The 20000-nt window shown below is 43.4% G+C and overlaps 1 protein-coding gene across 1 annotated transcript in view; it reads right to left on the bottom strand.

Moving 5' to 3' along the window:
* Positions 1–20000, bottom strand: part of il17rd (interleukin 17 receptor D) — a 65046-nt gene that overhangs the window by 34087 nt on the left and 10959 nt on the right. Inside the window, exon 2 of the mRNA XM_028575913.1 lies at positions 9257–9311. Coding sequence (XP_028431714.1) covers positions 9257–9311 — 55 coding nt within the window. The remainder of the gene's footprint in view (positions 1–9256; positions 9312–20000) is intronic.

The following is a 20000-nucleotide window of genomic DNA, read 5'->3' as shown; positions in this document are numbered from 1 at the left end:
CCTAATAATGCACCTAGTAATGCACCTAGTAATCCACCTAATAATCCACCTAGTAATGCACCTAATAATCCACCTAGTAATCCACCTAATAATCCCCCTAGTAATGCACCTATTAATCCACCTAATAATCCACCTAATAATCCACCTAGTAATGCACCTAGTAATCCACCTAGTAATCCACCTAGTAATGCACCTACTAATGCATCTAATAATCCACCTAGTAATCCACCTAGTAATCCACCTAATAATCCACCTAGTAATGCACCTATTAATCCACCTAATAATCCACCTAGTAATCCACCTAGTAATCCACCTAATAATCCACCTAGTAATGCACCTATTAATCCACCTAATAATCCACCTAGTAATGCACCTATTAATGCACATAGTAATGCACATAGTAATCCACCTAATAATCCACCTAATAATGCACCTATTAATGCACATAGTAATGCACCTAGTAATGCACCTATTAATCCACCTAATAATCCACCTAGTAATGCACCTAGTAATCCACCTAATAATCCACCTAGTAATGCACCTATTAATCCACCTAATAATCCACCTAATAATGCACCTAGTAATGCACCTATTAATCCACCTAATAATCCACCTAATAATGCACCTATTAATGCACATAGTAATCCACCTAATAATCCACCTATTAATCCACCTAGTAATCCACCTAGTAATCCACCTAGTAATCCACCTAGTAATGCACCCATTAATGCACCCAATAATCCACATAATAATGCACCTAATAATGCACCTAATAATGCACCCATTAATGCAGCCATTAATGCATTACTTGGAAACGGTTCTACAATTGAGGCCATGGAGCAGACCAGGGCTGCAACTAACAATTATTTTCATAGTCTATTCCATCCATCCATCTTCGTCCGCTTATCCGGTGTCGGGTCGCGGGGGGAGCAGCTCCAGCAGGGGACCCCAAACTTCCCTTTCCCGAGCAACATTAACCAGCTCCGACTGGGGGATCCCGAGGCGTTCCCAGGCCAGGTTGGAGATATAATCCCTCCACCTAGTCCTGGGTCTTCCCCGAGGCCTCCTCCCAGCTGGACGTGCCTGGAACACCTCCCTAGGGAGGCGCCCAGGGGGCATCCTTACCAGATGCCCGAACCACCTCAACTGGCTCCTTTCGACGCAAAGGAGCAGCGGCTCTACTCCGAGCTCCTCACGGATGACTGAGCTTCTCACCCTATCTCTAAGGGAGACGCCAGCCACCCTCCTGAGGAAACCCATTTCGCCGCTTGTACCCTGGATCTCGTTCTTTCGGTCATGACCCAGCCTTCATGACCATAGGTGAGGGTAGGAACGAAAACTGACCGGTAGATCGAGAGCTTTGCCTTCTGGCTCAGCTCTCTTTTCGTCACAACGGTGCGATAGATTGAATGCAATACCGCACCCGCTGCGCGATTCTCCGACCAATCTCCCGCTCCATTGTCCCTCACTCGCGAACAAAACCCCAAGGTACTTGAACTCCTTCACTTGGGGTAAGGACTCATTCCTACCTGGAGAAGGCATTCCATCGGTTTCCTGCTGAGAACCATGGCCTCCGATTTAGAGGTGCTGATCCTCATCCCAACCGCTTGACACTCGGTTGCGAACCGATCCAGTGAGTGCTGAAGGTCGCAGGCCGATGATGCCATCAGGACCACATCATCTGCAAAGAGCAGCGATGAGATCCCCAGCCCACCAAACTGCAACCCCTCCCCACCCCGACTACGCCTCGATATCCTGTCCATAAATATTACAAACAGGATTGGTGACAAAGCGCAGCCCTGGCGGAGGCCAACCCTCACCTGAAACGAGTCCGACTTACTACCGAGAACCCGGACACAGCTCTCACTTTGGTCATACAGAGATTGGATGGCCCTGAGTAGAGACCCCCACACCCCATACTCCCAGCACCTCCCACAGTATCTCCCGGGGGACCCGGTCATACGCCTTCTCCAAATCCACAAAACACATGTAGACCCGGTTGGGCATACTCCCAGGCTCCCTCCAGGATCCTTGCGAGTGAAAGAGCTGGTCCGTTGTTCCACGACCAGGACGGAATCCGCATTGTTCCTCCTCAACCCGAGGTTCGACTATCGGCCGAACCCTCCTTTCCAGCACCTTGGAGTAGACTTTACCAGGGAGGCTGAGAAGTGTGATACCCCTATAATTGGCACACACCCTCTGGTCCCCGTTTTTAAAAAGAGGAACCACCACCCCAGTCTGCCACTCCTTTGGCACCGTCCCAGACTTCCACGCAATGTTGAAGAGGCGTGTCAACCAGGACAACCCCTCCACACCCAGAGCCTTGAGCATTTCTGGACGGATCTCATCAATCCCCGGGGCTTTGCCACTGTGTAGTTGTTTGACTACATCAGTGACTTCCGCCTGGGAAATCATAGTCTATTAATCTGCTGAATATTTTCTCGATTGATCTGTTAGATCAGTGGTTCTCAAACTTTTTTCAATGATGCACCCCCATTCGAAATATGTTTTAGCCACGTACCCCCTGACGAGGGGAAAGCATTTTTGGTGAAAAAAAAAAAAAAAAGCTTTATAAAGAGGTACGTTACAGCGCTGCACCATTAGTGTCTGATTTACTTAACAAGCTTGTAACTGAAACGCACTTAAATGTTACTTCAGAGGTTTAGAATTCATAACTAAATTAATTTTATGAATTATGCATCACTGATATATTTGAGTAGTAGTATTTTAATTAACATTTAAAAAAAATCTCACGTACCCCCTACAGTACTCCAAAGTACCCCTAGGGGTACATGGACCCCCATTTGAGAAACACTGGGTTAGATGTTGGGTCTATAAAATGTCAGAAAATGGTGAAAAATGTGGATCAGTGTTCCCCAAAAAGCCCAAGATGAGGTCATCAAATGTCCTGTTTTGTCCACAACTCAAAGATATTCAGTTTACTGTCACAGAGGAGAGAAGACACAACAACATACTCACATTTAGGGAGCTGGAATCAGAGAATGTGTACTTTCTTTCATAAAAAATTATCCAAACCGATGAATCTATTATCAAAATAGCTGGCGATTAATTTTAGGGCTGGGACCATACCATGCTTTTGTCCCGTTGCGATTCTTTTACGATACATGGGTGCCGATTAGATTTGTATTGTGATTTTAAATATGTTGTGATCCTATTGCATATTGAGTATTGCAAATTTCTTTTCCTTCTTCTGGCTTAGGGCCAAAATAATTTTTTTTGGGGGCTTTTCCGCCTTTAATTGACAGGACAGCTAGGTGAGAAAGGGAAGAGAGAGAGAGAGGAGGGGGAAGACATGCAGTACATCATCACAGATCGGACTCAAACCCTAGACCTCAACCTGCGTTGAGGCATAAGCCTCTCAGTACACACTACTGGTCAAAAGTTTGGGGTCACTTATACATGTCCATTCCAGACAGAATACCAGCTGAGGTCAGTTGCATTGTTTTGTTTTTTTAATCAGAGCAGCAGTTTTTAGATTAAAGTATGTGCTTATTACATAATGTCTAAAGGGTTCTTGACTGTTGTAGACCGAAGTGGCTGAAGAATCGCTTGAAATTCATGCTTTTTGGTCTAAACGTCACACCCAAATTAAAAGTGGTCCAGCTCCCATATACTTTGCCATTCAGGGGTGTGCCTGATGTCACTGGAAAGGTGATTGATGTGGGTGTGTTTCTGTATTTGAGAATTGTTTGTATTTTTTTCGGTTTTTTTCTTTGCACTTTTCAAATGGAAATAAAGAAGAAAAACGCACATAAAAAAACGCATATAAAAATAAATTTTTGAGTCTTTTGGCTTCTGGATTGTTTTTTGTAGTAAGCTGAGACATGTGGCTAATGCCCTGTGTTGTCTGTCACCTGTCAGATGTGTTTACAGTGGATTCTCATCATTTTACATATGTAGGACTTGGACGGAAATAAAAACAAACTCCATTCTAGCCTCTGTAACTGTCAGTAAGGCCTAGAATCACCCTGACACTTGGAACAAAACCTTAATAATAATAATAATAATAATAATAATAATAATAATAATAATACATTGTATTTGTATTGCACTTTACACATGAAGGACACATCTCAAAGTGCTATAGGTGCACAGATAAAAACAGTAAACATTAAAATCGTTAAAAACAGCAAGAAAACAATAATTATATCAAGAAAATGCAATACAAAATAAGTGGGTCTTTAATTTATTTTTAACCTCTATAGACTGTGGTTCCCTCAGGTTGTTGGGGAGGGCCTTCCTCAGTCGAAGCGCAGCCGTCTGGAAGGCCCTATCTCCCATAGTGCGGAGTTTGGACTTGGGGACCTGGACTTTGATAGTGTTACCTTGATAATGTTACCTTTCCAATGATATCAGGCACACCTCAGAGGGGCACAGTATACGGGAGCTGTACCACTTCTAATTTGAGTCTGACGGTTAGACCACAAAGCATGGGGTTTCTTCAGCCACTTCTGTCTACAACAGTCGAGAACCCTTTAGACATTATGTAATAAGCACATAATGTCATCTGAAAACTGACCCAGCCAGACCTCTCAGGTGGTCTGGGACAGGTCTGCTACACTATGACCCACCCAGACCTCTCAGGTGGTCTATGACAGGTCTACTACATTATGACCCACCCAGACCTCTCAGGTGGTCTATGACAGGTCTACTACATTATGACCCACCCAGACCTCTCAGGTGGTCTGGGACAGGTCTACTACATTATGACCCACCCAGACCTCTCAGGTGGTCTGGGACAGGTCTACTACATTATGACCCACCCAGACCTCTCAGGTGGTCTGGGACAGGTCTGGAAACCTGCAGCTCCACCGCAACTCTTAGCTCTTTTAAATCAAGGTTGAAGACCTTTCTTTTTGATGCTGCCTTCCATTAATTTCTTATAGTGCTCTTCTGTTCTCATACTTTATCTGTTTTTTTAATTATATCATTCATTTATAACTTTGAACTGCCCTGTTGCTGAAATGTGCTACACAAATAAAGCTGCCTTGCCTTCTTTAACAACACCAAAAAGTTGAATATCGATAGTTCAGTCCCTCCAGAAAAACGTGATTATGCGATCGCATAATTCAACGCATAATCAGCCAAAGTCTGCATATTTATGCTTTTATGCTAATCACTTTTTTTCTCAAACTGCAGTTTTTGCAAGTTCCCACAATTTCATTGCATAAATATCATTTAGCATATTCCATTGCATTTTTTAAGAAAACCTGCCGCATAATCAAGGATTTTTGCAATTTTAGCAATCACAAAAAAACTCAAAACATTTTTCTGGAAGGACTGGTTGTTGAAATGATCACATTTCTTTAGTGTGATATTAGATGTGAAAAGAAGGAAATGGTTCTAACAGCTCTTTAGATGTGTGAGTGTCCCACACCAGGAGTCATTTATATAGTTCTATTTTATAGGCTAGTGATCCATTATCTGTCAAACTCGAGGCACGTGGGCCAAATCCGGGCCCTTGCAGATTATGATCTGGCCCGCATATCAATTTAGGTTCACAATAAATTTTGGCCCACCCAGTTTTTTGTAGCTTTTTCAATGTTGTGTCACTTTTTCTGAAGTTTTCTTTGCCAACGTTTTTGGCTCGTTTTCCATCATTTTTTTCCTATGTATTTGTCACTTTTTTCTTTGATGGCTAAGTTACTTTTTGGGGGTCTTAATGTTGACCAAACTGTCAGTGAGAAGGCTATATGGAGAGATGCAATAATACAGTCTAAGATCCTTGACTTTTTTGATGAAATAAAATCATGTGAATAAACTAAACATGTCTGGCCCTTGGTGTGACTATTATTCTCCAGTGTGGCCCTCTGGGAAACTGAGTTTGACCCCCCTGATCTAAACTATTACATATAATCCAATTCAATTTTATTTATAGTATCAATTCATAACTAAATAAGAGTTATCTCGAGACACTTTACAGATAGAGTAGGTCTAGACCACTCTATAATTTACAAAGACCCAACAATATAACTTTTATTACTTATATATAACTTGGAACCACTATCCCCCTCTTCTTGTGTTGTTTTAGAGGGACGAAGATGCAGGAGGAAGAGGAGGAGGAGCAGCTAGCCCTGAGCCGAGAGGGAACGGAGGAGAAAAGCTGGATTTAGGGTGTAGAAAAGAAAAGGGGCGTGCGCTCAGACACGATTGACTGCTCCTCTTTCCTCCTGCCAGCCACCTATTGATGGAGGGGATTGAGGTGAGGAAGAGGAGGAGGAGGAAGAGAGGACAGAGGAGAGGAGCTTAAAGGGAGGAGGCAAGGAGAGCATGGGATGCGATACGAGTCACTGCTCCTCTTGCTCAAAGCGGGGTCATGTTCAGGGCGAAAGGAGAAGGTCACAGCTGATCGCTCCTCTTTCTCCTCTTCATCATAAAGCTTCTCTACGGGTTATAAGTTCTCAGCTTGAGCCTCTTCTTCCTCCTTTCCTCCTCTTTGTATTCAGAGTTTCTTTGTTGTGTATTGTGCGAAGTTGTGGGTTATGTTTTTGTGATGTTTTGGGCTTGTGTTGTCTTTTTTGTCTCTTTATATTTTAAGAAAAAAGCCTTTCTTTAACATGGAAGGCAGGGGACTACAGATGAAAAATAGCCTTTTGGCTAATTCTGGCTTTTTTAACCCATGGGAAATCATGTGTTTTATTAATTTGCGCTGTCCCCTTTCATAGATAAACTAAACTCAAACTCAAGGATGAAGAGGAGAATGAAAAAGGGATGCGAGGGCTAAAAGGAGAAGATCATTGCTGGAGGAGCAGGACAATCTTCCATCTTCACTTCCCTGCCCCTCTTCCTCCTCTTCCTCCTCTTCTCATTCCAGTTTAACGCCCCTGACACACTATTCTGTGGCTAAGGTCATTGTCGCAAAGTGACGCATGCACAACTCACAGCTGCACTCGACTCACAGTAGTGACAGCATTTAAAGGCAGAAAAGTCCCAGAGGTCCAAAAAATAAAAAAAATAAAAATCTTCACTGATCTCCCGATTCGATTTCAATTCTCATGTCAACGATTCAATTTGATATCTCGATGCATCACCATGTGTCAAATCCATGTTTATATTAAAGCCATGTAGGATATATAATTCAGAGCTTTTCAAGCTTCAAAAACCAAACACCCTGCAGTGCTCTAATACTAAATAACTCGGATACATAAAACTATACAGCACTGAGCACATGGCACCTCCTGAATGTGTTAATATACCAGAATATGTAAACAGAAATGTTGTTAGGCCGACATTACATTATAAACAGAAATAATCGATTATGCTGATTATCGATGCAGCATCGTCCATGTCCACGATTAGATAGATAGATAGATAGATAGATAGATAGATAGATAGATAGATAGATAGATAGATAGATAGTTTACTTGATTAGGACAATGCACATTAATCAACATTTCTGTAAATGCGCCAGTGTTAGCCAGTCGGTTAATTTTTAACTGTAGTCCTAGTTGCATCATAGCATCATCCATCCACATCCTCTGATCTTAACAATTAGTCAAAATAATTCATAATTCGGAAAAAACACGTGAAGAATTTCGGAAAATAAACGACAAAAAGCCGTTGAAAAAAGTGACAAAAAACTCGGAAGAAACGACAAAAAAAAAAGCGAAGAAGAAATAATGTTGATGTGAATGTATGTCATAAAAATTTGGTTTATTGGCCATGAAATACAAATTTTATGACATTATACATTCACATCAACATCATTTTTTTCAGCGCTTTTCTTGTCATTTCTTCCAAGTTTTATGTTACTTTTTTCAACGGCTTTTTGTCGCTTCTTTTCCAGCATTTTTCACACATGTTTTTCAACGTTTTTGTCGCTTTTTATCGAATTATGAATTATTTTGACTAATAGTTAAGATCAGAGGATGTGGATGGATGATTACAGACATGTCAAAGTTTAGTCAGGATACGGTCTTGAAACCAATTTTTTTTTTTTTTAAATGCCATATAATTTAATAAAACATCCAGAATTCTATGAAAGTAATCATTCATTTTACATGAAGAACATTGTATGGCATCCATGTTATTTTTAGGCAATTTGGTTGAAAGAAACCCCAGTTGTTGATATTACACACACACACACACACACACACACACACACACAAGATATCATCAGACTTGTGTGTTAAGATTTGCTGATTTTGTCACCTATCATTGGTGACCTCATGGAGGTCAAAGGTCACCCTGATAAATATTCACCGTGACATCGCTGCAAAAGAGAGCGAGAGGAGAAGCTTCCCACTCTCCTACACACACACACACACACGCACACACACACGCACACACACACGCACACACACACGCACACACACAATGAGTATCTGAAAGTGCTTCTCGCTCATGGTCAGGGACAAAGGCAGGAGGCAGGGATCGGCTACGGCTCAGGAACTTGACTTTAAGAGTGAAAAGAACAAAAGATGAAGATGAGGAGGAAGACGAGGAGGAGGAGGAAGAGGAGGGTGGGGTGGAGATGCGGGGGTGTGGGGGCTTCACATATTCACGCTGGGTAGCATGACCCAAAATAAAAAATACTTTCAGGCTCTGATCTAAATTGTGTGATTGATTTTAACTTTTGCAGGGAGATTGTCAGGGATCTAAATCGCATGTGTGTCAAACTCGAGGCCCGAGGGCCAAATCTGGCCCCTCACAGATTATGATCCGGCCCGCATATCAATTTAGGTTCACAATACATTTTGGCCCACCTAGTTTTTTGTCGCTTTTTCAATGTTTTTGTGACTTTTGCAAACGCTTTCGGCTAGTTTTCCATCGTTTTTTCCAGATGTTTTTGTCGCTTTTTTCGACCTTGTTTTCTTTGATGGCTAAGTTACTTTTTGGGGGTCTTTTTGTTGACCAAACTGTCAGCGAGAAGGCTATATGGAGAGATGCAATAATACAGTCAAAGATCCTTGACTTTTTTGATGAAATAAAAGCATGTGATTAAACTAAACATGTCTGGCCCTTGATGCGATTCTTATTCTCCAGTGTGGCCCTCTGGGAAACTGAGTTTGACCCCACTGATCTCTGAGTTCATACTGGAAGCTGCCCAGTACCACCTCAGTCTGAGTGGTACAGTCTTAGTTGTGAAATGGTGCTAAAACACCTTGAGGATGGAGATTGCCTTTTTAAAATGAAAAGGTAGTAGTGTGGGTGTAGCCGGAGTAGAAAGGACACCTGGGTATTCAAGATGAACCAAAGTCATTGTCTGAATTTACAGAATTACAGATTAACTCACTGTCAGCTCTGAAGGTGATGGGCAACCTCCGACTTCCTTCTGCACCAGACTGCACCTAAAAGAAAGAAAGAAAGAAAGAAAGAAAGAAAGAAAGAAAGAAAGAGAGAGAGAGAGAGAGAGAGAGAGAGAGAGAGAGAGAGAGAGACTGTTAGATTATTTAGGCCACTTAAAATCATTGTGTATGGTGTGTGTGGTGAATTCTTGATATCGATATTGCAGCGATATTCTAGGGTTGACAATTGGTGCTTTAACAAAATATCTTCACACTTAGATTTTAGATAAATAATCACCAGTAATGTGGATAAAATAACTAAGTGGGTAAAAGGCGAATAATAGAAGAGCTAGAACAGTCTGGTAAGTTCATAAAAGTACATCACTTTACTGTAATGCAGTCTTTAAATAAGAGGTTTGATCTTGTTCGATTAAATAAAAGCATGTCAATAAAATGTTGGTTTTGAGGCAGGTTTAGGTGGTGATAGACAGATGGTTTATCCAATCAGCTAACCAGGATTTTCAGACAGCGGTAGCCCTAATTTTGTTAGCTGCTCGCTAATGCTTTTTCCTCTTGGATCCTTCTTTTGGAATATGGACCAGGAACCTGAAATGGGGCCTTTTAATCTTTTATTCCTAAATTCTCGTTACACAAACGGTAAATCTTCTTTACCGACATGTTGCTAGCTTGCTGAGCTAACGAGCTATGCTTTGACTGCAGCAGCAGCAGGGGTAGCCTGGCTTGTGGTTGTATTTTCATACGCTTCGTTGATCTGATTGGTTGGTTTATCCAATCAGCTAGCCAGGATTTTCGCCCCCTTTCCAAAAGTTCTCCAACGGTAAGTTCCCAGATGGATATGCCGAGCAAATAGGAAGCGATCCATCTGGTGGAGTGAAATTAAACATTTAAACACTTTAGATGCTCCAAACAAAGAAACTACAGGATATGTGTCCAAGCTCCAGCCAGCAGCTCTATTCTATCACACACACACACACACACACACACACACACACACACACACACACACACACACACACACACACACACACACACACACACACACACACACACACACACACACACACACACACACACACACACACACACACACACACACACACACACACACACACACGGCTTGTTACACACACACACACACACACACTCTAGGCTTGTTACACACACACACACACACTCTAGGCTTGTTACACACACACACTCTAGGCTTGTCACACACACACTCTAGACTTGTCACACACACACACACACACTCTTCAGTCTTGTCACACACACACACACACACACCTTGTTACAGAGGTGTCAGACTGTGGTCACACACAACAAACACAGACATACACCTGAAACCAATCAGACAGACTCCCTAGTGTGTGTGTGTGTGTGTGTGATAGAAAGTGTGCCATGCTTATTAGCAGTCACTGTACCCCAACAACCCACCCACCCACCCACACACACGTTTGTAATTATACAGCCTACTTGTGAAGACCCTCATTGCCAGAACACATTCCCCCAGACCTTCAAACAAGCACCAACATGGAGCCTTAAGCCACATCTTAACCACCAACAGCCTTTTGAAGAAGTTTCCAAAACATGTCCTCAAAAAGATAGAAATACACACACACACACACACACACACACACACAGTTTGATCCTATCCTGTTCTTACTCATTATAGGCCATGTATTGCCTTCATTTTGCCTCCACTAACTGACCTTAGACCTTTCCAGGTTTACATGCAGCTGTGCACAGATGTCCCTCTTGCAGCATAAAATGAGAGGCTAATTGAAATCAATCAGACGTTCTGATTGGTTGCACTGAGACACTTCCCAACTTTTCCTGCAGCATGTACGTAGGCTAAGGCTGGGTCCCGAATTCAATACTCTTTTTAAGGCACCGACCAAATTGCCTCCTTAGTATAGCGTACTGAAAAAAGCCTATTCGTTCAATACCAAATTTCAATAGCTAAAGGAGTAAATATCATCAGCGCCAGTGAGCCAATAAGCATGCAGCATGCTTCTACTAAGATCTCATAATGTTTGTAATTGGCTGTCTAACGTTAAACGTCGTAGAGGCATGAAGGAAACACTCTAGTAGTCTCACTTACGAGCTGAAAAATAAATAAAGGATTTGTAACCTTAATGTTGTAATTTTCTTTTGTTAAAATGGATTTTATAAAATTGGTATCCATAAAAGCATTGTTCAGGAACCGGTATCAAAGTCACAGTATTGGCATTGGTACCGGCATCGAAATGTTTTGAACGATACCCAGCTCTAACGTTGGCGAATAAAAAACTGAAAGGCTGAATGTGGAGGAGGCCGACACGTACGTTATCTGCAGACGAGCACAGACCTGGAGGCTCTTAAGGAGTTTGCACACTGCTCCAACAAACTCCAACAAACTCCAACATTATAAAGTTGGCAATTTGTCAGTTGGTCTTTATAATGTTCATAAACCAACTGCCAGTCCACACTGACCAGACAGTAACAGACAAGACTGACTTTTGTCACCTATAGTCCTTCCTTTTCTCAAATTCTTTTTTTTCAATTTCTCAATTTCTTTGTTTTTGAAAGGGGACAGTGAACATTAATCAACATTGAAACAATGTAAATGTTCCCGAGGTAGCTCAAAAGCGCAAATTTTCATCGGTAGTCCCCCAGCCAGATGTAAGTTCTGGTTTAATATAACATGGATGAAGTGGAGACCTTGTTGAATGTGGCCAGAGTAGTTCTGGTCTACCTGGCCGGTAAAGCTGCTAGCCGTGTACAGGAGACACGGCAATCAAGACGAGCCAGGAGGAGACTGTGGTGATAACCTCGGATACTGGGACATGCAAAACAGGCTGTCTATCCTAACTCGTGTCAAGAAATTCTCAGAAGATTCTCCAGCTTTTGCAAATTTTGCCAGTTTTGCTCCTCAAGCTTTTGAGGAATTACTCACCATGGTTACTCCGGTAATTGCCAGAAAAAACACCCATTTTAGCTGTTAGAATGTTGTCAATTGTTGGAAAATGGGCGACATTGCTCCGACATTCTCCAACTCCACCAGACCAGACTGGACATGTCAGACTCTACCAACTCCACCAGACCAGACTGGACATGTCCAACTCTACCAACTCCACCAGACCAGACTGGACATGTCCAACTTTACCAACTCCACCAGACCAGACTGGACATGTCAGACTCTACCAACTCCACCAGACCAGACTGGACATGTCAGACTCTACCAACTCCACCAGACCAGACATGTCCAACTCTACCAACTCCACCAGACCAGACATGTCCAACTCTACCAACTCCACCAGACCAGACCGGACATGTCCAACTCTACCAACTCCACCAGACCAGACATGTCCAACTCTACCAACTCCACCAGACCAGACCGGACATGTCCAACTCTACCAACTCCACCAGACCAGACCGGACATGTCCAACTCTACCAACTCCACCAGACCAGACATGTCCAACTCTACCAACTCCACCAGACCAGACCGGACATGTCCAACTCTACCAACTCCACCAGACCAGACCGGACATGTCCAACTCTACCAACTCCACCAGACCCGACATGTCCAACTCTACCAACTCCACCAGACCAGACTGGACATGTCCAACTCTACCAACTCCATCCAACAAACACACTGACCCAACTCTTGGTGTTTGTTGGCATTTGTTGGTGTTTGTTGGAGCAGTGTGCAAGCTCCTTTAGAAACATTTATACAGATGGATGATTAACCAAGTGAGCCTACAAGTCATTCTATCAGGAATGTGCGCATTTGATTGGCTAGCGTTTTTGCTTGCCAGGTGACACCACACTGTATTGAGACAGGTTCCAGTTTTTTGTAGACGACCATAATTATTTTTAGCTGGAGCCCTTTGTGTTTAGACCTGGACTGTGTCAATGAACTGGACTCATTCTAATGAGGTTTTGGCATGTTTTCATGCAGTGCCGTTGTCTGTCGCCATTTTGTTGCTACCAAGCCATCACCTCCCGTTAGCATCCCATTGACTCCCATTCATTCTGACGTCACTTTGACAGAGAATAACTTTACATCTGAAGCGTTTAAAGACTCTATTTGTCCGTTGTTTATTTCTAAAGAAACACGACAATGTATAAAAGGCTCCATTACCTTGTAGCTCACGTTATGGCTCCGTAGCAGACGCTTTTATAAAAATAGGCTAACGATTGGGTCATAACCACGAGACTTACTGTCACACAGTAGAGGAATTACCGTATAGTACAGGAGAAGCTCACAGGCAGTTTGGACTTCCATTAGCTGTTTAGGTTTAATTACTAATGTTAACTAGCATGTTAGTGATCAGTAATTAATTCAATTCAATTTTATTTATAGTATCAAATCATAACAAGAGTTATCTCGAGACACTTTACAGATAGAGTAGGTCCAGACCACACTCTATAATTTACAAAGCCCCAACAATTCCAACAATTACAGTAATTCCCTCAAGAGCAAGCAGTGCGACAGTGACGAGGAAAAACTCCCTCTTGGGAAGAAACCTCGGACAGACCCAGGCTCTTGGTAGGCGGTGTCTGACGGGCCGGTTGGGGGTGTGATGAACAGTGGCAATGGTAATTAGCCTGTGTCTATGTTATCTCCTTACATATACCTACACTCTCCGTCTCTGTGAGATTGGGAATGATTGAGATTTCTCTCTCACAGCTACCAGAAGACTTCACACTTTCAGACACGTTGATCACGTCACATCTACGTCTTCAAGCTCAGTTGGAGGCTGCTCAGTAACACTCAGCCAGCACCGGGAAAGAGACTTCTGATATCCTCCACTGGTCTCAGACCAGAGACACGGGGTCTGATGGTCCATTCTTATATACTATCTATGCGTCAAAATGGCGTAGATCTCGCTGGTAAGCCAGGATTCTGATGCCACAACTCTCAGAGTGACTGCAGGTCTCTCTGGTAAACTCACTGGGTTAAGATGAGTTCTTTTATGGTGAATGAAAGGCTCGATCCCACCAAGTAGCTCATCCAATCAGATCGCAGCATTGACGTCAAAGCTGCTGCTGCCAGTTCTGCCGTTGTTTACCTTTTTCTTCTTCTTCTTCTAGTCTGTAGAAAGAGCAAAGTCGGTAGCCTTTCCTCATTAGCGCCACCTCTGTTCAGGAGAAGACAGCAGCTAGTGTCGAGTATACTGAACGTTTTAGGGCGTCAGTGTACTATACACACACGTAGGGGTTATGTAGCTTTCCTTTGTGAAAGCTGTCGAGCAGTGGGTGGTCAAAGCTGCAGGCTTTCCTCCAGTGTACAACAAGCCAAATTAAAGTGAAGAGGGTTAGCCCCAAAGCTATAGCAACAACTTCGGCATAGGCTCACTTAAGGTGGACTGACCTTTAAGGTGGACCAGCTACTGTAATTTTACCATGTGGTGGAAACACGGCATAAGTGACAAGCAGCTCCAAGTTTTGCTCAGCACCTCTTACGTCAACATGCTAGCTAACGAAGCAGTTAACCATTGACATCTGTAGTTCTTTGCTATGCCATAAACTTCTAATAACATACCCTCTGTTTTTTTCACACAGGTCAACATAGTGGGACTGCAGTGTGGAACAATTAGTACTTAAATACTTGGATAATTCAGAATTCATCATTTCTGACTAGTAATAATCATTATCCACACACACACACACACACACAGACAGGTTTGTATCACTATCTTTGTGGGGACCAGTCATTGACATAATGCATTCCCTAGCCCCTTACCCTAACCTTAACCATCACAACTAAATGCCTAACCTTAACCCTTACCCTAACCTTAACCATCACAACTAAATGCCTAACCTTAACCCTTACCCTAACCATAACCTAATTCTTAACCCTCAAACAGCCCTTTAAACTTGTGGGGACCAGCATTTTGGCTCCACAAAACTGTCGGGACCCCACAAGCATACTGGACTCCCGGTTTTTGGACCCCATAAATAGAGTTAAAGAAGCACACACACACACACTCCATTATTACCAAGATAAAGATCTGAGAAGCAGCTTTTGGACATCAAACATGCAGTCAGCAGACACACTAGACGTTTGGGAAATGTTGCAGGTCTGACTCCTGAGTGCGGGTCCCGTTTTAGAATCACAACAAAGGACCAAAGTGGACTACAAATGAACGCACGCAGGGGGAAACTTGAACCCTGAAGAAAGCCGAATTTCCCTCGGGAATCCCCCAAAATCACTAAATCAGTTCCTGTGGTAATCAGACAGCTAATTGCAGGCTCAGTAGCAGCACATCAACAGCAATTAATCACATTGCTGGAGGTAAGGAAAGAGGTTAAGAAAGGAAAGGAGGCTGGATAAAAGAGGCTGGATACAGAAGAGGAGGATAGAGAAGGGGGAGTGAAGCATGATGGGAGAGGTAATCACCAACCCTGCAGAGAAGGAAGGAAGGAAGGAGAGATGGAGGAATCTGATTGAACAGGAACTCCTTAAATTACAGCTTTCAAGGTTCATGTAGCAGACTTCTCCTCTCCCTCAGTTTGTTTTGGGACGGCCAGACCATTTCCAGATGTGGGACAGAGACCACGGGACAAACTCACAAGCTGACCTTTGATCAACATATGCTGTTCATGAGGTACAAACAGTTAGAAAGAATATGTTTGGGGAACCAGGATTAGAGCTTTGGTATATTGGGCTTTGTTACTTTTTTAGTATAGCAACCAAAATTATATCCACAGTACATAGAGTATCTGACAAGCAGTGTTGGAAAGGAAGTAAAGTAAATTACTTAAAGTGCCCATTATTATGAAAAAAAAAAAATCACTTTTTCTGGGATTTGGGGTGTTATTTTGTGTCTCTGGTGCTTCCAAACTTTGTTAAAAATCCATCCATGGTGTTCTGAGTGCGATTTGTTTTCTGAATGTGTCCTGCCTTCAGTCTCCTGGTGAGCTGGTCACAATCTGCACGGCTTTCTACGGCACTAGTCGAAACCAGGGGGCTAACCGCAACCGTTAGCATGCTAGCTCGTTCTGAATGGCAAAACACTGCTACAACACACACTAGTTCATCATAATCTCCATAATAACTACTTCCATGTCCCTGTTTTGCAGGTATTCCACGCTAAATTGGAAGTGTGCCCTCGTTTAGAAGAAGTCTCCCAGCTAATCCTGCCTTGTACTGACTGAAGTTAGAGAAACAGCTAGCTAGCTCATATAGTCCTTACCTAGCTACTGAGCATGTAGTCTTACCTAGCTACTTAGCATGTAGTCTTACCTAGCTACTGAGCATGTAGTCTTACCTAGCTACTTAGCATGTAGTCTTACCTAGCTACTGAGCATGTAGTCTTACCTAGCTACTGAGCATGTAGTCTTACCTAGCTACTGAGCATGTAGTCTTACCTAGCTACTGAGCATGTAGTCTTACCTAGCTACTTAGCATGTAGTCTTACCTAGCTACTGAGCATGTAGTCTTACCTAGCTACTTAGCATGTAGTCTTACCTAGCTACTGAGCATGTAGTCTTACCTAGCTACTGAGCATGTAGTCTTACCTAGCTACTGAGCATGTAGTCTTACCTAGCTACTGAGCATGTAGATAGATAGATAGATAGATAGATAGATAGATAGATAGATAGGGTCTCCCCTAGCTGGAGATAGGTGGAGTCTCCTCTAACTGTAGATAGGTGGGGTCTCCCATAGCTGGAGATAGGTGAGGTCTCCTCTAGCTGGAGATAGGTGGGGTCTCCTCTAGCTGGAGATAGGTGGGGTCTCCCCTAGCTGTAGATAGGTGGGGTCTCCTCTAGCTGTAGATAGGTGGGGTCTCCTCTAGCTGTAGATAGGTGGGGTCTCCCCTAGCTGTAGATAGGTGGGGTCTCCTCGAGCTGTAGATAGGTGGGGTCTCCTCGAGCTGTAGATAGGTGGGGTCTCCCCGAGCTGGAGATAGGTGGGGTCTCCCCTAGCTGGAGATAGGTGAGGTGTCCTCTAGCGGGAGATAGGTGGGGTCTCCTCTAGCTGGAGATAGGTGGGGTCTCCTCTAGCTGGAGATAGGTGGGGTCTCCTCTAGCTGGAGATAGGTGGGGTCTCCTCTAGCTGGAGATAGGTGGGGTCTCTTCTAGCTGTAGATAGGTGGGGTCTCCCTTAGCTGGAGATAGGTGGGGTCTCCTCTAGCTGGAGATAGGTGGGGTCTCCCCTAGCTGGAGATAGGTGGGGTTTCCTCTAGCTGGAGATAGGTGGGGTCTCCTCTAGCTGGAGATAGGTGGGGTCCCCTATAGCTGGAGATAGGTGGGGTCTCCCCTAGCTGGAGATAGGTGGGGTCTCCTCTAGCTGGAGATAGGTGGGGTCTCCCCTAGCTGGAGATAGGTGGAGTCTCCTCTAACTGTAGATAGGTGGGGTCTCCCATAGCTAGAGATAGGTGAGGTCTCCTCTAGCTGGAGATAGGTGGGGTCTCCTCTAGCTGGAGATAGGTGGGGTCTCTTCTAGCTGTAGATAGGTGAGGTCTCCTCTAGCTGGAGATAGGTGGGGTCTCCTCTAGCTGGAGATAGGTGGGGTCTCTTCTAGCTGTAGATAGGTGAGGTCTCCTCTAGCTGGAGATAGGTGGGGTCTCCTCTAGCTGGAGATAGGTGGGGTCTCTTCTAGCTGGAAATAGGTGGGGTCTCCTCTAGCTGGAGATAGGTGGGGTCTCTTCTAGCTGTAGATAGGTGAGGTCTCCTCTAGCTGGAGATAGGTGAGGTCTCCTCTAGCTGGAGATAGGTGGGGTCTCCTCTAGCTGGAGATAGGTGGGGTCTCCTCTAGCTGGAGATAGGTGAGGTCTCCTCTAGCTGGAGATAGGTGGGGTCTCCTCTAGCTGGAGATAGGTGGGGTCTCTTCTAGCTGGAAATAGGTGGGGTCTCCTCTAGCTGGAGATAGGTGGGGTCTCTTCTAGCTGTAGATAGGTGAGGTCTCCTCTAGCTGGAGATAGGTGGGGTCTCCTCTAGCTGGAGATAGGTGGGGTCTCTTCTAGCTGTAGATAGGTGAGGTCTCCTCTAGCTGGAGATAGGTGGGGTCTCCTCTAGCTGGAGATAGGTGGGGTCTCTTCTAGCTGGAGCTAGAGGAGACCCCACCTATCTACAGCTAGGGGAGACCGTGATAAGCCCTATTTCAACAAATGGTGGCGTAGCCCTTCAATGAGTGGTAGTAGTAGTAGTAGTAGTAGTAGTAGTGCACGATTCAGAAAATGTCATGATTCAATATTGATTTTTTAGGCTCAAGATTCAATTAACAAAAAAAAAATTCACAGTATGTAAATGTAGTTATTTTTCCAATGGCACTGCAGTAGACAGACAATAGAAATTTAGAAAAAATAAAAATTGAAATAAGAATTTTTAATTTATTTATTTTTATAAAAAAAAATATGAATCGATTTGAGGAATTCTATGAATTGATTTTGAATTGGTAGAGCTTGAATCGCGATTTCAATGTCAATCGATATTTTTGCACACCCCTAGGTAGTATTAGGCTTCACTGATGGCGGAAAATTGGTACAGAACAAGGTTAGCTTGTGGTTAACTGCTCCTCAGATCTCTGCAGGGTAAATCCAGACAGCTAGCTAGACTATCTGTCCAATCTGAGTTTTCTGTTGCACGACTAAAACTACTTTTGAACGTACACATGTTCCACCAAAACAAGTTCCTTCCAGAGGCTATTTAGCAGAGGCACCGTGGCTCCGTCCGGAGCTTAGCCCCGCCCACGGCGATTGTGATTGGTTTAGAGAAATGCCAATCAACCAGAGCAAGTTCTTCTCCCATCCAGGAATGCTGTGTGGACTAGCCAGACCCTCCTCCACAGCGCTGTGGTGGAGGAAGGTTCTGGCTATGCGAGACTAGCTTCGTCCCTGTGTGCCAAGCAGATCTCTAAATCATCGGAGAGACACACTAATGGAAAAACCAGATCCCGTTAGAGGGACTGCTGACAGACTGCCGAAAAATCTGTCCAGCCAGAGAGCATGAAAACACATGTACCCAACAGACAAGTTATATACCCATTACTTAGAATGTGAATTTCTGAATATCTTCGGTCTAAAGCAGTTTTTATGGAACAAGGTGAATATCTATTGATAAATTGGTGAGTTTATTAATTTATTTTATTTTTTTGTTTGTTTTTCATTTAGTTTGTTTTGTTTATACTTTTTTTAACATCCTCCTCCATATTGTATGTCTTTCCATAATGGTTTGTTTGCTTTTTGTATATTGTTTTAAACGTGAAACACCAAGGACTGGAAATAAGTATTTTACTTTAGCATGTTATCCTTTGGATTACTGTTTTATTGTCTTTATCCAGAAATAAATCAATCAACTGTATTAGATGTACTGATGTCCTGTCGAAATTACACACACACACACACACACACACACACACACATTGTACTGTTGATTAATCTTCTGCTAAACTTAATCACATCTGATCTCAAAGCAACAAGTCCAGAACAGAACAAGCTGGACAACAATGTAAACTCTGTGTGTGTGTGTGTGTGAGAGAGAAAGAGAGTGTGTGTTTCTCTCTTTGTGTGTGTGTGTGAGTGTGTGTGTGTCTGTCTCTGTGTGTGAGTCTGTGTGTACGTGTGTCTGTGTGTCTATGAATGTGTCTCTCTGTGTGCGTGTGTGTCAGTGTGTGCGTGTTTGTGTGCGTGTGTGTCAGTGTGTGTGTGTGTGTGTCTCTGTGTGCGTGTCTCTGTGTGTGTGTGTGTGTGTGTCAGTGTGTGTCAGTATGTGTGTGTCTCTGTGTGTGAGTGTGTCTCTGT

This window comes from Perca flavescens, chromosome 4, assembly GCF_004354835.1.
Source record: "Perca flavescens isolate YP-PL-M2 chromosome 4, PFLA_1.0, whole genome shotgun sequence".
NCBI classification, from domain to species: Eukaryota; Metazoa; Chordata; class Actinopteri; order Perciformes; family Percidae; genus Perca; species Perca flavescens.
The sequence above is the reverse complement of the archived record's forward strand: the minus strand, read 5'-3'. Positions and strand labels throughout refer to the sequence as shown.